This window comes from Haliotis cracherodii, unplaced genomic scaffold (genome assembly GCF_022045235.1).
Source record: "Haliotis cracherodii isolate W230 unplaced genomic scaffold, xgHalCrac1.p SCAF_7, whole genome shotgun sequence".
Classification (NCBI taxonomy): Eukaryota; Metazoa; Mollusca; class Gastropoda; order Lepetellida; family Haliotidae; genus Haliotis; species Haliotis cracherodii.
The window spans coordinates 55,045,135-55,061,553 of record NW_027266330.1 but is presented as its reverse complement, the minus strand read 5'-3'; the positions used below and the strand labels follow the sequence as shown (position 1 = coordinate 55,061,553).

The 16,419-nt window shown below is 41.5% G+C and overlaps 1 protein-coding gene across 1 annotated transcript; it reads left to right on the top strand.

The window, feature by feature from the left end:
• The first annotated feature begins 1,440 nt into the window (after positions 1-1,440).
• On the top strand, positions 1,441-11,678 carry LOC139447937 (organic cation transporter protein-like). Its single transcript, XM_071229435.1, has 8 exons — positions 1,441-1,720; positions 2,322-2,743; positions 4,179-4,418; positions 8,042-8,176; positions 9,708-9,790; positions 10,289-10,409; positions 10,589-10,661; positions 11,469-11,678. The coding sequence occupies exons 1-8, from the start codon at positions 1,442-1,444 to the stop codon at positions 11,670-11,672; spliced, it is 1,557 nt and encodes a 518-aa protein (XP_071085536.1). The 5' UTR covers position 1,441; the 3' UTR covers positions 11,673-11,678.
• The last annotated feature ends 4,741 nt before the right edge of the window (positions 11,679-16,419 follow it).

The following is a 16,419-nucleotide window of genomic DNA, read 5'->3' as shown; positions in this document are numbered from 1 at the left end:
ACATGAATAACTAAATATATACCAGATACTGTAATCATGAGATAAACATTTGAAGACCTATTCTATCCCAATCTTCACGAGTCGACCGACCATTTGATATTCGGGGATTGGGCCTCGAATTTCAGCGATAAATTACATTGTCCAAGATAATGCTTAAAAAATTAGAAAATTAGATAATCTGCCACAAAAAGACCATTGTTGCAAAGTGCTTATATTTAGGATCATAGTTTTAATTAGAAAAAACAGTATCTGGTTATGCAACCGTAGTTGAAAAGACAATACCTAAATGTTGTCTCCATTCAAATCAGATAAGGATTCTCGATAATGATTATACGAGTATATAATAAGTGTGAGCCACATCACATCCATAACATCAGCTGAACGATCTAACGATAGAACCGTTTTGACACACACTGTTGTGTTACATTCAAAGCCATCTGAGCCAGGGTAGGGCGCGACAGAGGAGAACGCTGTTGACAAGGCACGCTGACCTTCTCACACACCACAGCAGGTCTGACAACAGGTAGTTGTTCGTTAAGAGGAGAACTGTAAGCTGAGATTACGGTGTATGTTTTACGATTTGTGTCCAAATCCGATTTTGTCATGAAATTACGATTCATTCTTCTGTGATAGGGATTGTCCAACACAAAACCGGGAATTTAGATTCAGGTGTTGCTCTGATCGCTTGATCCAAGGCTTATCTTAGGATGGTTCTTATTGGGGACTCGGCCTTGGTATAGCATTAGCTGTGTTTGAACCGGCCCCTATGTTATAAAAGGCCTGCCGCTTCTTTCATAACTGCAAAACTTCTACCACAAGCCCCGATTCTTAATAAAGGACATAGGTTTAATTAAAAGGCTAATTAAATGCGATCATTATCTTTGTGTTTCATATTGGTACTATTTAGACGCACATATTACCATGCATGTAAACTGTACCGTATTTAGTTAGACTTCATATCAATTCTAATTTTATAGGCTGCTGGTAGGAGTTCTGTTGTGTAGCCTCTTACAAATAAACTTACAAATACTTCTTCACGCACATTGAGTGAATGGCGGGTGCTACCGCTAAGACAGAACATGCTTACCCTTTTCGCGAACACCTGGTGTCATATAGATTTCTCAGCTATTTTTCTTTTACGACCAAATATGTTTCGGTGGTTATTCGAGACTGGTTGATCTCTGGCGTAGCGTAGACGCTTATATTTACACAAATTAATGTCCATACAGTTAAATATCAATGCCGTCAAGATCCTTAAGATCACATTAACGTTTGCCATGGAGAATATTACAAGTAAGAATTCTGAATTCCCAAAACGTATTTGTCCTAATAATGAACATCAAGGTCTTACAACACTAATAACTTCATGCTGTACTTTTTTATCAGTACAAGACTATTTGTTTGTATCTTTACAAACAGTGAAGACGCTACGGTGACAAGGATGTACACGGACGACATCATCGAGGCCGTCGGGGGCATGTCCCGCTTCCAGATCCTCATGGTTGTCTTCATATTCGGTCCAAAGATGCTGATGGCGTGGGGGATGTTGATAATGTCGTTTGCGGGGACTACTCCAGATTGGTGGTGTGTCCCAGCTACAGCGCCCTCTGTTGATGAGACCTACTACATGAACAACGTCACATTCAAATTTTGTCCCACCTCGGACAACATCACCTGTCAGGTTGTGTACAGCCAGGATAAAAAAACTATCGTCAGTGAGGTAGGTAACCTTAATTCAGCCTCCTTTCAAACTTGTGTTAGAAAATAAGGAGTGTTCAATTTGATTGTAGTTTATTATAACACTAAGCAATATTACAGCTATATGACGGCGTCATGCGTTGAATAGAATCTGGAGAACGACAAACCAATAATTGATATTATGACCAACGCCCAATACCGCCCTGGTACGATGACATGACAAATCAACTGAGTCACCGAGCAAATGATTGTGACCTCTTTTCTGATAAGCTTTTGATTTAATCAAATTGGTAAACGTCTGAGACCTGCATCACTTCGGACTTTCTTCCCACTTTTAGCTGACACGCCATGATATAACAAAGATACTGTTGAAGCGGCGTTACGTCAAGCATGGGTTGACTAGGAACCTTCGCTAATAGGGAATCCGGGAATCGCTGTCGCTTGTTCAAATTGCATAGAATGGTATTGTAAAATGATGCTTCTCTATGAAAACGCATGAAGTATGCTCTATTGCTATCACTGGTTTGTCTCGTCCATACTCTATTATTTAAAGGCTGGCACATTTAAAGCTGGTGTGGAGTGCGACGTTAAACTAACAGATATGCATTGATTTCTTCTTTCAGTGGGGTTTGATTTGTGACCGCAAAGAGATCAATCCTCTCGTCACATCAGTACAAATGGCTGGAGTCTTTGTTGGGGCATTGCTTGGTGGACAGTCTGCTGACGTCCTCGGTCGGAAGTGGACTTACTTCGTCTGTCTGGTCCTTCAAGGTGGATTCAACCTGGTGGCAGCGTTCTCCGTCAACTGGCAGATGTTTACAGTGTTGCGTTTTCTCATCGGGATGATGACAGGCTCTCTTCTGGTGGTGTGCTACCCGTATATCATTGAGTTCGTTGGAAAGAAATGGCGATCACTTGCATCGGCAATTCCAGTCTGGGTAACTGGTTTATGTGCATTTGCCCTGTCGAGCTGGTTGAGGCCTGACTGGTCTCATCAACACATCATACTGGCTGCCCTTCATCTGCCCTTCTTCGCGGGATGGTTGTAAGTATCTCAAGTCGAGAGTGAGAAATTGTCAGAGCCTCCATCCAACCCACTGACTACTAAGCCTTTGATTAAATGCTGCATCATTAGCATCCAAAATATGTCAACATGATAATCATACACTATAAAAAAAGAGGTTTTGCATGAACCTGCACTTTTTTAACTAACTATACTACCTTCAAAACATACCAATATAGTCTGATTATTTAAAGCCACATTCAGCAATATACCAGCTATATGACAGTGGTCAGTAAATAATTACATCTGCAGTGGACTCAGCAGTTATTGGGCAAAGATATGACCCGCTCTGTGGTGTGGTGGTAGAGCCTTCCGCCCGGAGAGCAAATAGATGGTACTTGTTGTTACCCTGTCTGGCGCTCGGCATTAAGGGGCTAAAACAAGGACTGGTCGGCTCAGTCAGTATACTCTTACTGAATGGGGCATCATGCTAAACTGTGGCGTGGTATGTCAGTGGACTAGCACTGTAAATCGGCATCAGACCGGACTAGTACTAGCAGCCACACACACACACACACACACACACACACACACACACACACACACACACACACACACACACACACACACACACACACACACCGCACGCACGCGCGCGCGCCGATATGTGAGTGCAATAATCTTGGACGCGATGTTAAACCCCATTTCCCCTCACCACATTGCGCAAAGATAGCAGTCAATCAACAAGTCGCCAAACCTGACCATCTGATCCGTTCAGATCGCCTCAGGGTCTACTGGATAGAGCGTCTGCACAGAGAGCGGAAGGTCAGAGGCCCGATCCACTGCAGCGTCATAGCATACGAAGTCAAACGACGGTACTTGTTCTTTCCCTGCCTGGGGGTCAGCATTTAGGGGATTAAAAACAAGGACTATTCGGCTGTGAGATGGTATACTTCGTCGGAGTGGGGTAATTGTGTCAAACTTTGGCATGGTATCTCATTAGGCCTAGGACGATAATACCGTCATTACTTCGGACTAGTTCAAGCAGCTACACGTTCGCACGTACATGTACACAAAACACACACGCACACACACACACACACACACACACACACACAAACCCCCACCCACCCCACCACCCATACACTCACGCACACGTGTGAAAGGTTTATGTTATTTATAGGAAGCATCTGTAGGTCAGGTGAAGGTGTCTATATCTCGCGATACATGCATGTCACTGTATAAGTACAACAACATTGAGCGTGACTAAAACACATTGATAAACATAGCCTGCATGGGCCCCTCTCTCTGAATCACCACTGGGTGTAATATATTTTTCTTGAATTGTTGCAGATTCATTTATTATGCACTACGGGTATCCCAAGTTCTTTAAAAGTAGCGAATTGGGAAATAGAATGCAAAGCCATTGTTAACGCGTTCCACCTGACTCTTACCTATCTATTTCGGACGCTGCCAGCTTTGTCCCAGAGAGTCTGCACTGGTTGGCTGTCAAAGGGCGTACTGATGAGGCTGAGAAGGTCGTGGATCAGATGAGTCGATACAACAAAAGAGAGAAGCCCCCAAACACACTGCAGCTGCTGAAACAAGTGGCAGAAGAGGAGAAGAGTCTGAGATCGTCTGGCAGCAAGTACACTTACCTGGACATCTACAGGGGCTGGAGCATATGCTGGAAATCTCTCATCATACAGTTCGTATGGTAAGTATAGTGAGTGGGTTTTAAAAAGAGTTAATCTGGGATTCGAAGCTCTGATCAACGGATCCTGTCACAACAAGGTACATTACACAGAGAATTGGGACAACTCAGACTTCAGGGCCTAGATTTTTTAAGCGATCTTAGCTGAGATAAATCTTAACGACTTACGTTCAAAGATTAGATATCTTAAGTTTAAGATACGATAGTGTTTGAAAACTATCGTAAATCTGTCGCAGATCGTTTAGAGCTGCGATACCTATCGTTATTTTGACAGAGAACTCATTTGTGTTAGAGACTGAAAACGTGGGGTGTTTCCAAATGACGTCTAGGGGATTTCCAAGCCGCTAGCAATAACAACATGGAGAAGTGAGACCGAATTCATGATGACATTGTTAGGTCACACAGTTTAACTCGCAACTGTTTCAGTGACATTCCGTACAATCCTAACTATATGTCCTACATGTAGACGTTTTGTTCTTATGAAGATGCCATGACCACCCGAACATAAATAGCTTTCGTGTTCAATGCAGAGACAATTTTCAAGCCCAATAAATGTTATAATCAATAAGTATTGTGTTACTACAAATGCCTATAAAAGAAGTTAATCGCTATTAGAATTGAAATAATGTGCAAAAAGATACTTCACCATTTTCCCTTCCAATGGTCCTGGGGCGGTGGGGTAGCCCAGTGGTTAAAGCGTTAGCTCGTCATGCCGAAGACCCGGGTTCGATTCCCGACCTGCGTACAATGTGTGAAGCCCTTTTCTGGTGTCCCCTGTCGTGATATTGCTGGAATATTGCTAGAAGCGGCGTAAAACCTTACTCACTCACTCCAATTGTCCTCTCGCGAGCGCGCAGAACTTAATATAAACACATCGCGTCAAGTCATGGACGAAAGTAAGGGACGTTATTCTAAATGACAATGACGAGACCTTTGATCGAACAGCAGGCGTTCAGCATTTAACATGCGTGTTCAAGTCTGACGATACGTGATGTATACTGGGTCAGTGTAACAATACTGCATGTTTTTGTGTGTTTATGTCAAAAGTCAAATTTATAGAGAAAACACCAACATTATACCTGGAAACACTCAAAACTGTTCAGGAAGCAGCGCAACCACGGGCGCGCTATAATGACAATGAAAACTTAGTTTGTTTGTTATCTATGTTACCAATATATTTCAAGAATAAACCAAGGTCTCAAATACGATATCAAACTATTTGTATTTAGATGATGTACAATTTTGTATCTATCTGGATCCATAATTCTTTTTCCAAATATGAAAGTGACACAAATTTTCGTTCACAAAGGGAGATCATTTAGGAATGGTCAAATTATGTTGTCTTATTGAACACGCCACCAATTATCATGAACATACATATAATTTAGTCCTTTTCTATCCTTTTAAATTAAGCAGAGTTAATAAAATGATTTGTCTGATTTCATTTAAATCTAGCTGAGGAGCGAAATATCTACATTGTAAATGTGTGAAATCTATTCCTGAACGAAGTTCGATGACGTTTGGCTTGTTTGACAGCATTCCTGGGGGTCATTTAATAGTATATGTCCGGTGACCCTATCCTTCAAAATGATTTTTTTTCTGAATGGTCTCAAGTTTTTATATTTTTGTAAAGGTAAAACGGGTAAATGTACATATAAACTTAAAATTGACCATCATCAAATATTATTTTAAAATCGGTCCATTGAATTCAGAGATTATTGTGTGGAAAATGTATATTATATATTGATCAGTACATTTCATTCAATATACATTTTTCTGCGAAAATATATTGGAAATTGAATTTTGGACAATGGTCAAATGTTACATTTTGACTTTGACAACAGCATGGGAACACATTTTTGATTTTTCAAATCGCAATTCTAGAAAATAAGATACAAAAATATGTACTTAACTTCTACTGTCAAAATACCGAACAAATGCTATATTTAATGGAATACATCTTCGTTGTTAATCACCTGTTTTTAAGGAAAGCAATTGTGCAATAAACGATATTTAATCAATTTTTATCAAATATTTTGCTTTCAATAATATAGGTAACCTACACTACTGCCTAGAAGTTCATTCCCCTAACACGCGTTGAGAATGCGTGTAACACGCATGTGACACGGGTGCTCAACGGGTTGCACACGGGTTGAGCACCCGTTGGACACGGGTGTGCAATGGGTGTGTAGCGCGTGTACAACCCGTTGCACACGCGTGGGTCACTCGTTGCAGACGCGTGTGCCACACGTGTAACACGGGACCGGGTTCCAGTTGAAGTTGACAAATTTATCAAATGAACAGTGAGATAAACCAAAACAGTGAAATGTGAAATTTGAGGTAATGAGCGGTCATTGAGCTGTGTTCACCAGACCATAAATACAAGGTCGGCCCGTCTTAATTAGTGTTCGGTTGCTAGACTTTTATGGCATGAACCATTCCACTAGGGTCCAGTCTAGCCATTGTGGCTAGCCGACAGTAGAACAGTAGTGAATTTAGATGCAAATTTATGGCTAGGGGAACCCCCGTGTTGACACGATTGTCGCGGGTTGGTAAATGTTCGCCATTAATAAAATGATTGTTTGTGGATTGTAGAAGTTGTTTTTAAAACAGAATACAATTACATTTGCTAGAAGAACATTGAATATTCTCTTCATACAAATATATTATACATATATTTGATTACACGTATTTCCTTGCTAAATCAATAAATAGTACACTGTATAGTTATATTAAATCATTGAAACTGCTCGTCCAACACTATTTTTGATGTAAAACTTGATGAGAAACGCTTATGGTTTTGCACTTTTCACATACGTAGATTGATATAATTTTATAAAATGTGAAAATAAAGACTATAACATTGTCACAAATGAGATACAGAAAATATAACAGCGGAACTCTGCGCTTTATCAAAACTGTAATATTGAGCAAGGCCTCGCGACTACAAAGGCAAACCACTGTCAGTTACAGTATTAACTAAGATTAGCTGCCCCTAGATTATCAATAAGGTCACTGTCATTTCTATAACCTGCCGACACCTTCCATTTTTATCCTTCCCAAATTATCGAAAAGGTATGTTGTTTCACACTTCTACAGCATAGACTCGGATAGAAATATATTGTAAGCCATCGACTCCATAGTTACGTGGATTGCTGTGACGATCAACAACATTTCTGAAATCTTTGATGCATTCTTCTTTTATTCTAATTGTCAATTTGAATCACACAGTTTTCACAAAATGAAATGTCAAGGTTTGAACGGAAAGCAGATTATTTGTTTGAAAAATATCTTAGGCAAAGTATGCCGCCATCTTGGATGAAGGTAGAAAAAGCCAACGACAGGAACTGGGCTATCTTAGATTTACGACAAACTTAAGATATCTTTGGGCTACGATAGTTTCGAAAATATTTTACGATAGCCTACGATTTCCTTATAACTTCACGTCAATTTTAGGGCTATGATTGTTCTTTAGATGGAGCGAGAAGCATTCGATTTGTTGTTTGGTATTTCTCAACAAAGGAATTACAGTTCTCCTACCATATAAAAAGCATATTTTGGTCGTCTTGATTAACGAAAACAATATTTATTAAACTTCAGCGATATGAAAAAATAATGTTTTTCAGGGCGTGTCTGTCGCTGGTGTACTATGGGATATCGTTCGGTGCAGGGAGACTCGCAGGCAACCTGTATCTGAACATCTTTCTTCTGGGAGTGGTGGAAGTGCCAACTACTGTGTTGACTTTCTTCACAAACAACAAGTAATCTCATCTCTAGGTGTATTTGTTTGGATGTTATTTAACGGCATATTCAGTATCATTCCAGGCAATGCCCTGCACATCGATCCTGGCCCAGATGATTCAGTGAGCGATATTATGGGCAATGGTCCACACTGTCGGGTGCGAAGACACCCTCTTAACCAAGTCAAGGAGACTGACCAGCCGATTCATGAGTCGCTTTGTCAGACAAACACAAGTTGTTGGCAATGTGTTTTAAAGCTGACTCGAGGCCATGGGTTGCCCAGTCTTCTAAGGCACTGCAAATCGCTGTGCAGAGTTGCGTCCCCTGGGCACGCCAGAAACCTATGATCGTGGGTTCGAATCCCGGTTCGCCCTGGATATGTTTCTGGGTTTGTCAGCACCATCTCCGTGCTGGTGGGTTTCACCGAAGTGATAAACGTCTGTGACCTGCATCACTGCAGGCTTTCCTTCTACATCAAGCTGACACGCCGTGATATAACTTGAATACTGTTCAAAGAAGTGTTGAACCCAACTCAATCATTCACATTCTTCCAACGGGTATCATCACAAGATAAAACTGTTTCTCCCAACGTTGTGTGAATAGGAGATCAGCGGGTACTTTTTATTGTTTTTATAAATCGTTGGACTGGTCTCAAGACAATAGCATTGACACATGTTGTGGAATTAGAATTAAATTCAGCTCGAGGACAAGGCTGCTTTAAATCACAGGTTAATTTTCTTAAGCCAACACGTAGGGTAATGAAGGTCAAAATGTGTTACTCATGTCCTACTTGTATGTCTGAAAAAACATCGACAACACCCTCGTAAAACACTGTTGGATTCATTATGTAAAAAATAACAATTTTGTTTTCTCATGTTACACAAATGCAACTCCAGGTGCAAATACCTTTGTTATCAATCGACTGTCTGTATCATCCTCTGAAGCTTCAAGATGTTGACATCTTCATAACTGAAGATGACCGTATCTATCATATTTAAAGAAGGTTTCAAAGACGAGTTTAGAAAGAAACAACAACGGCATCTATCTGAAGCAGTGAGTTGTCCCTTAGTGTACATGCACGCCAGGGAATAACTGGTCTAGATTAGACACCGAAAGAGATACCTTTGGGAGTAAAAGGCAATGTAATGGCGAAATTATAGGAATAGATAACTGAAAATCAGTTATGACATCAGGTGTCCCGAGAAAAGGGTAAACATGTCCTGCTCTACACAACCACAATTTCAAAGAAGAATGTGGGTTTCTTTTCAGTCTTCTCCCATTCTAGCAGCTTCTACTCCAAATTGTGTACGACAAAAGTTGTGTAAACAGTGGTGTCGGTGGTTTTGTACTTCACATTACTTCCAGACAGTATGGTTATTCTTATATGTTTTGTAATGAATCCAGCTCATATATTCATATACATGTACCCGTACAATACTAACATCATGTCCGTTTGTTAGGTTAACCCCATTTCTCATGCTTGAAATATTGTTGATAAGACGTTACGTTTGAACTCGTTCACTCATCAACCTCATTGCTTATGTTTCGTAGATTTGGTAGAAAATGGACAGCGGTTGGTTTCTTTGCTGTTGCCACTTCTGCTGCTTTTGGTGTTGCAATCATTGCGAAAACAGGTGTGGATTTGTAATGGCAAAGTTCATTTGTCCGTCCTACTCTCATGAATTGAACTGCATGACAAATTGATATGTGCCAGTGAAATATGTTTTAGGAAATGATCTGCAGTTCACCTACACATCAGTGCATTGTTGACTTAAGTCTATTAACTGTCGCCTTATTTGTAACATCATTGACGTACTTTCTCTACAATTCAGTAAGAAGTGGTAATCGATTTATCTTTGTTATCAACAGTCGTGCTTGATTTAGCTGTGCTTTCAACATGATTAATACTGTGAATTTGAAGTGATGTACGATTTAGCTGTGCTGTCATATTTATCAGTACCGTGATTATGAGGTAATTTTCGATTTAGCTGTGCTCTCAAATTAATCAAAACCGTGAATATGAAGTGATGCTCGAAATAACTGTGCTATCACATGAATCAGTACCGTGAATATGAGGTAATTTTCAATGTAGCTATGCTGTCAAATTAATCAATACCATACGTATGTTTCAGTCTCAAAAGACGAACAGGGAGTCATCATTAACGTCTTGGCTCTGGTGACCAAACTCGGTGTTGGTGGAGCTTGGGCTGCCTACGCGTTGTGGTCAAACGAGACGTACCCTACTGTCATAAGGTACAGTACACGTAATAATTCAGAACATGACGTCTTTATCTTGTGTGGCTGATAAATAGCGACATTCACGAAGTTCATAATTGGACCAATAACCAATAACGTTCAGCTATAATACAGCCCTTAATATTTGCCAAAATTGTGGTAATGTATTTTCAATGTTTTGTTTACATTTTCTACAGAAATTTGGGTTACGGAGCAGCTAATACAGCAGCACGAGTTGGTGGCATGATCGCTCCATACGTCTTTGCAGGGGTATGTTCATTGTTCAATAAAGTCCATTGAACCACATCCGTGAGGCAATTTGCTGACTGTAAGATGTCGGACATTCTTTTCAACTGTGTAGAAATATCTTCCTTCGTGCAAAAGCGGCATGGGTGGTAAATAACCCTAAGGCGCCGCAATTCGCTGTGCAGAGTTGTGTCCCCTGGGTACGCCAGGAACTTAAGATCCTGGGTTTGAATCTCGGTTTGCCCTGATTATGTTTTTAGGTTTGTCCACATGTGGTAAACGGCTAAGATCTGCACCTCCTCGGGCTTTCCTCCCACATTAAGCTGACGTTGTGATACAACTGGAATACTGTTGAAAGCAGAAGTCACTCCCCCGAGTCTAATTTTGAAGTGACATTTTGTTTTATGTAAGATCTTGTTGTTCTATTTATATACTGAAATAACTATTGGTATTCAGGCTTTTTTAAATTTGGAATGATATCAATGATACTCAGCTCCGTAATCAGGTGACTGTCATTCAACTTTGCAATATGAAATAGTTATAATCACATAGAGCAGTGTTGACAAACAAGTAACAACAAAAAGAAAAACAAAGAATTCGGCATTGACTTGTAATACATACCACTTGAGCATTTAATACGCTTTCAAATATGTGCTCACTCACCGTCTATCAGACATAAAACAACTGATTTGAGACATGAATGTAATGTAATAAACCAATATTGCCAGGTACTTTGGCACATTATGAATAAAATCATTAACGAGGAGTATTTTAGATTTTGACATAACATGACACCACTGCAGATGAAAACATTCAATATCATTTTGACAGGGTGATAGTAACCTCGTGGAGCCTTTCGTCATTGTTGGTTCGACAATGGCCGTCTGTGGATTGTTATCTGTCGTAATGAAGGATACGAAGGACCAGCCTCTGGCAGACACCATGGGGGATCAGAAGAACACACGCGGGGATGTGACGATGGTGGCGATCCATAAGGACTTAGAAAACCAGGAAGCTTCAGCCAGTTTGTCTTGAATAAATAATTCCAGGAGTTGAAGGCTGCGGAGACTTAATCGTGTGTGTGTGTATCTGTTGATGGCACAAGGCATCTTGTTGAGGCGTAAAACCAACACTGGAACGTTGCATGATTAATTCAAGGATGACAAAAATAGGGGAAACCTACTTGATCGAAAGCATCTCTTTGTGTGTCATCGTTCTGTGTCAGTAATGTTCCTGGACACACTGACTAATCATTCGTACACTCTGTTCAGCCCTGACACACCCCTGTCGCCACGTGCTCCTACAGCTGTGTCTTCTTCTGCTGCTGACCACATTGACTAATCATCAGTACTCTCTATTCAGCCCTGACACACCCCTCTCGCCACGTGCTCCTGTAGCTGTGTCTGCTCCTGCTTCTGACCACATTGACTAATCATTAGTACTCTCTACTTCAACGTGAACCACACCTCTCACTATGTCTCCTGCAACTGTGTCTTCTCCTGCTCCTGACCACATTGACTAATCATCAGTACACTATATTCAGCCCTGACACACCTCTCTCACCATGTCTCCTGCAACTGTGTCTTTTCCTGCTCCTGACCACATTGACTAATCATCAGTACACTATATTCAGCCCTGACACACCCCTGTCGCCACGTGTTCCTACAGCTGTGACTTCTCCTGCTCCTGACCACATTGACTAATGATTAGTACTCTCTACTCCAACGTGACACACACCTCTCACCATGTCTCCTGTAGCTGTGTCTTCTCCTGACCACATTGACTAATCATCAGTACTCTCTATTCAGCCCTGACACACCCCTCTCGCCACGTGCTCCTACAGCTGTGTCTTCTCCTTTTCCTGACCACATTGACTAATGATTAGTACTCTCTACTCCAACGTGACACACACCTCTCACCATGTCTCCTGTAGCTGTGTCTTCTCCTGACCCCATTGACTAATGATTAGTACTCTCTACTCCAACGTGACACACCCCTCTCACCATGTCTCCTGTTGCGGTGTCTTCTCCTGCTCCTGGCCACACTGACTAATCATGTACTCTCCATTTAGCCCTTACATTGTATGGTGTTCACTGGTGCTTCATCGTGGCCCGTGGCACCGGGTCGTCACAGTGCTGCACAATACGATGTGACACACACCAGGGATTTGTTAAGATTTCCATATTCGTTATTGATGTCAGCATCGTGTTACGGGTTATAGTCATTACTTTATGACCTTTGCAAATCGCCAACCGTTCTAAACGCAAAAGAGCAGTTGGGTTTTTTTCCGGAAGACATGCATTGTCTGTAAACCGATTTGCGTGAATCGAAATGTTATGCTTCGCATGATTGAGCATTATTAAAGCTGAAGCATGGCAACATGTAGACAGAACAACCTGTGTCTGGCAGTGCTTGCACATATTTGACACTTTGTATTTCCTCATATTCCATCCATCGTAACTGTACGATGCCTATGATAAACACACAGTCAATACAATGCCTATGACGTACACACAGACTATACAATGCCTATGACGTACACAAGTCTATACAATGCCTATGACCTACACAGTCTGTACGCCACCACACCCTGTAACTGTGCAATTTATGTGAGTATAATAGGGTGCATTCGATATTTATCAATGTTGCTTGTACACATTATCGAATGCACTCACATCAAGCTAGGAAGGTAGGACTGTTCCACCTAATCTAATTCAATGAGGCGATGATATATTAGAACACTACAATAACATCATGTACAATGAAGTGTTAGATCGCTGTGTTCTATAACGAAGATTGCACGAACGACTTGGCCCCTTGCACCAAGCACGTACCACCTGAGCTACAAAAAAAACAGATGGGAATTTGTTACCGAACGATTGTATATCGCCATGCATACCTCTACACAGGGTGTCGTCCTGTATGTATCTACAGTGTGTCGTCCTGTATGTATATACATAGTGTGTCGTCCTGTATGTATGTACACAGTGTGTCGTCCTGTATGTATGTACACAGTGTGTCGTCCTGTATGTATGTACACAGTGTGTCGTCCTGTATGTATGTGCACAGTGTGTCGTCCTGCATGTATATACACAGTGTGTCGTCCTGTATGTATGTACACAGTGTGTCGTCCTGTATGTATGTACACAGTGTGTCGTCCTGTATGTATGTGCACAGTGTGTCGTCCTGTATGCATGTACACAGTGTGTCGTCCTGTATGTATGTACACAGTGTGTCGTCATGTATGTATGTACACAGTGTGTCGTCCTGTATGTATGTACACAGTGTGTCGTCCTGTATGTATGTACACAGTGTGTCGTCCTGTATGTATGTAGACAGTGTGTCGTCATGTATGTATGCACAGAGTGTGGCGTCCTGTATGTATGTACACAGTGTGTCGTCCTGTATGTATCTACACAGTGTGTCGTTCTTTATGTATGTACAGTGTGTCGTCCTGTATGTATCTACACAGTGTGTCGTTCTTTATGTATGTACAGTGTGTCGTCCTGTATGTATGTACACAGTGTGTCGTCCTGTATGTATGTACACAGTGTGTCGTCCTGTATGTATGTACACAGTGTGTCGTCCTGTATGTATGTACACAATGTGTCGTTCTGTATATAAGTACACAGTGTGTCGTTCTTTATGTATGTACAGTGTGTCGTCCTGTATGTATGTACACAGTGTGTCGTCCTGTATTTATCTCCACAGTTTGTCATCCTGTATGTACTAGTATGTACACAGTGTGGGGTCATACATGTATGTACACAGTGTGTCATCCTGTATGTATGTACAGTGTGTCGTTATGCATGTATGTACAAAGTGTGTCACCCTCTATGTATGTACACAGTGTTTCGTCCTGTATGTATGTACACAGTGTGTCGTCCTGTATGTATGTACCGTGTGTCGTTATGCATGTAAGTACACAGTGCGTCGTCCTGCATGTGTGTACACAGTGTGTATCCCTGTATGTATCTACAGTGTGAGTCTTTACATGGGAACTATGCTCGTGCACTCTAACACTATACACACACACACTTTACATAAATAAAAGCGACATAAGACATTTTCATAATCTTAACTAAAAATATGTACTTGTCCAACATTACATGGGTCAAGATGACCTTCTCGCTATGTATTTGTCTGTGTACATTATGCAGCCAATCCCTTGTGAAGTACGAGTTGCGAAGCATATGACTCACGTCGCACTCACCTGGCAAGGTTAATGAAAACATCTTTATACGCCCCCAGGGCATGCCGTGGAGATGTAGCTTCACATCAACTAGGCAATAAAAAAGAACCAAGCCACTGTGGCTCTCCAGGCTAATTCAAAATGTGTGTTGTTTAACGCCACACTCAAAAATATCCCTGCTATATGACAGTCGGTACATAATCGAGTCTGGGACAGATGATGCAGTGATTGATATCATGAGCAACCATCCTTGTTGTCGGGACAGGATGACAGGCCACCAACCACGTCACCAAGCGTGAACACTCGATCCATTATTTCGCCGCTGACGTTCAGGCATACATAGATTTCTGGGTATCAATTCTAACCCGGAATCCTCACTGGAAAAAAATCAAGGTGAATAGACTGCTGTGTGTTGTGATTATCCATCATGCAATGGTTGGTTGGTTGGTTGGTTTGTTGTTTTACGCCGCACTCAGCAATATTCCAGCTATATGATGGCGGTCTGTAAATAATAGAGTCTTGACCAGACAATTCAGTGATTAATATCATGAGCATCGATCCACACAATTGGGATTGATGACATGCATCAACCAAGTCAGCGAGCCTGACCACCCGATCCCGTTAGTCGCCTTTTACGACAAGCACAGTCGCCCTACGGCAAGCATGGGTTGCTGAAGACCTAATCTACCCCGGATCTTCACGGGTCTCGTCATGCAATGAGGGAGTGGGATTGGTCGGTGAGGTCAGTATGATGGTCAGTCAATGTGCCATATTCTTTGAACATTTCTGTACATTACCATCGCATTTGATAACATTGCTATGGTAACAACAATTCATGTACATCATCACTGCATTTATTAAAGCAGTTTCCGAGATGTTGGCCAGATATGAGTGCAGCTCAATCACTATGATATTCTTATAAATATGATCTGAATATACTCTTCACAAAAGTAGAGGATCGTAAAATATCAATGTTATCAAGTACTAGCACAAAGGTAGGTATTGACGACAAACAATCTAACAATGGAAGAACGTTATATCTGTAAAACGTAACAGCAAAACACATCATATAGTTTATACGTGCTTCACGCAGCAGCGCAACACACGTGTGCAGGGTGCAATTCTTGATTTTGACACTTTCAAGGAAGGTCGATTAATCTCTGTGGACCGTTATTTCCGTCAGTCTTATTGATTCTGCTGATCCTACGCTTGTGATTTACTTCATTTCATTCAGTGTTTCTGTATAAACTGACGATCCGGCGTCTGCAACGCGCGGAGCCGTCTACGAGCTTGGGACATGCTGGAAACTGGCCGAAGTCAGCGTGCAGTGGCAATACGGTCAATGTTTCACAGTCTGGGATTAGCAGACTGTGGTCAGGTACCAACAAACCAAAAATGTTGACGATCGACCCCGTTAAGGAGTCCCCGCCATGAGTACAGGGTCGATTGATCCGAAACCAGTCTCAACGAAATCGAGATCGAACGGCGAATCACATTACTGAACTTACGCGTCAGACGATAAGGTATCGTCTACATGCAGTTCATCTCCATGCTCGACGGCCACGTGTTCTGTCGCCCCTTACAAATCGT

Bases quoted from the DNA above. Each gene is read 5' to 3' on its own strand.
- LOC139447937 (XM_071229435.1), top strand. From the start codon at position 1,442: ATGTACACGGACGACATCATCGAGGCCGTCGGGGGCATGTCCCGCTTC. The intron at 10,410-10,588 runs GTACAGTACACG...CATTTTCTACAG, and splicing joins ACGTACCCTACTGTCATAAG to AAATTTGGGTTACGGAGCAG. The intron at 10,662-11,468 runs GTATGTTCATTG...TCATTTTGACAG, and splicing joins CTCCATACGTCTTTGCAGGG to GGTGATAGTAACCTCGTGGA.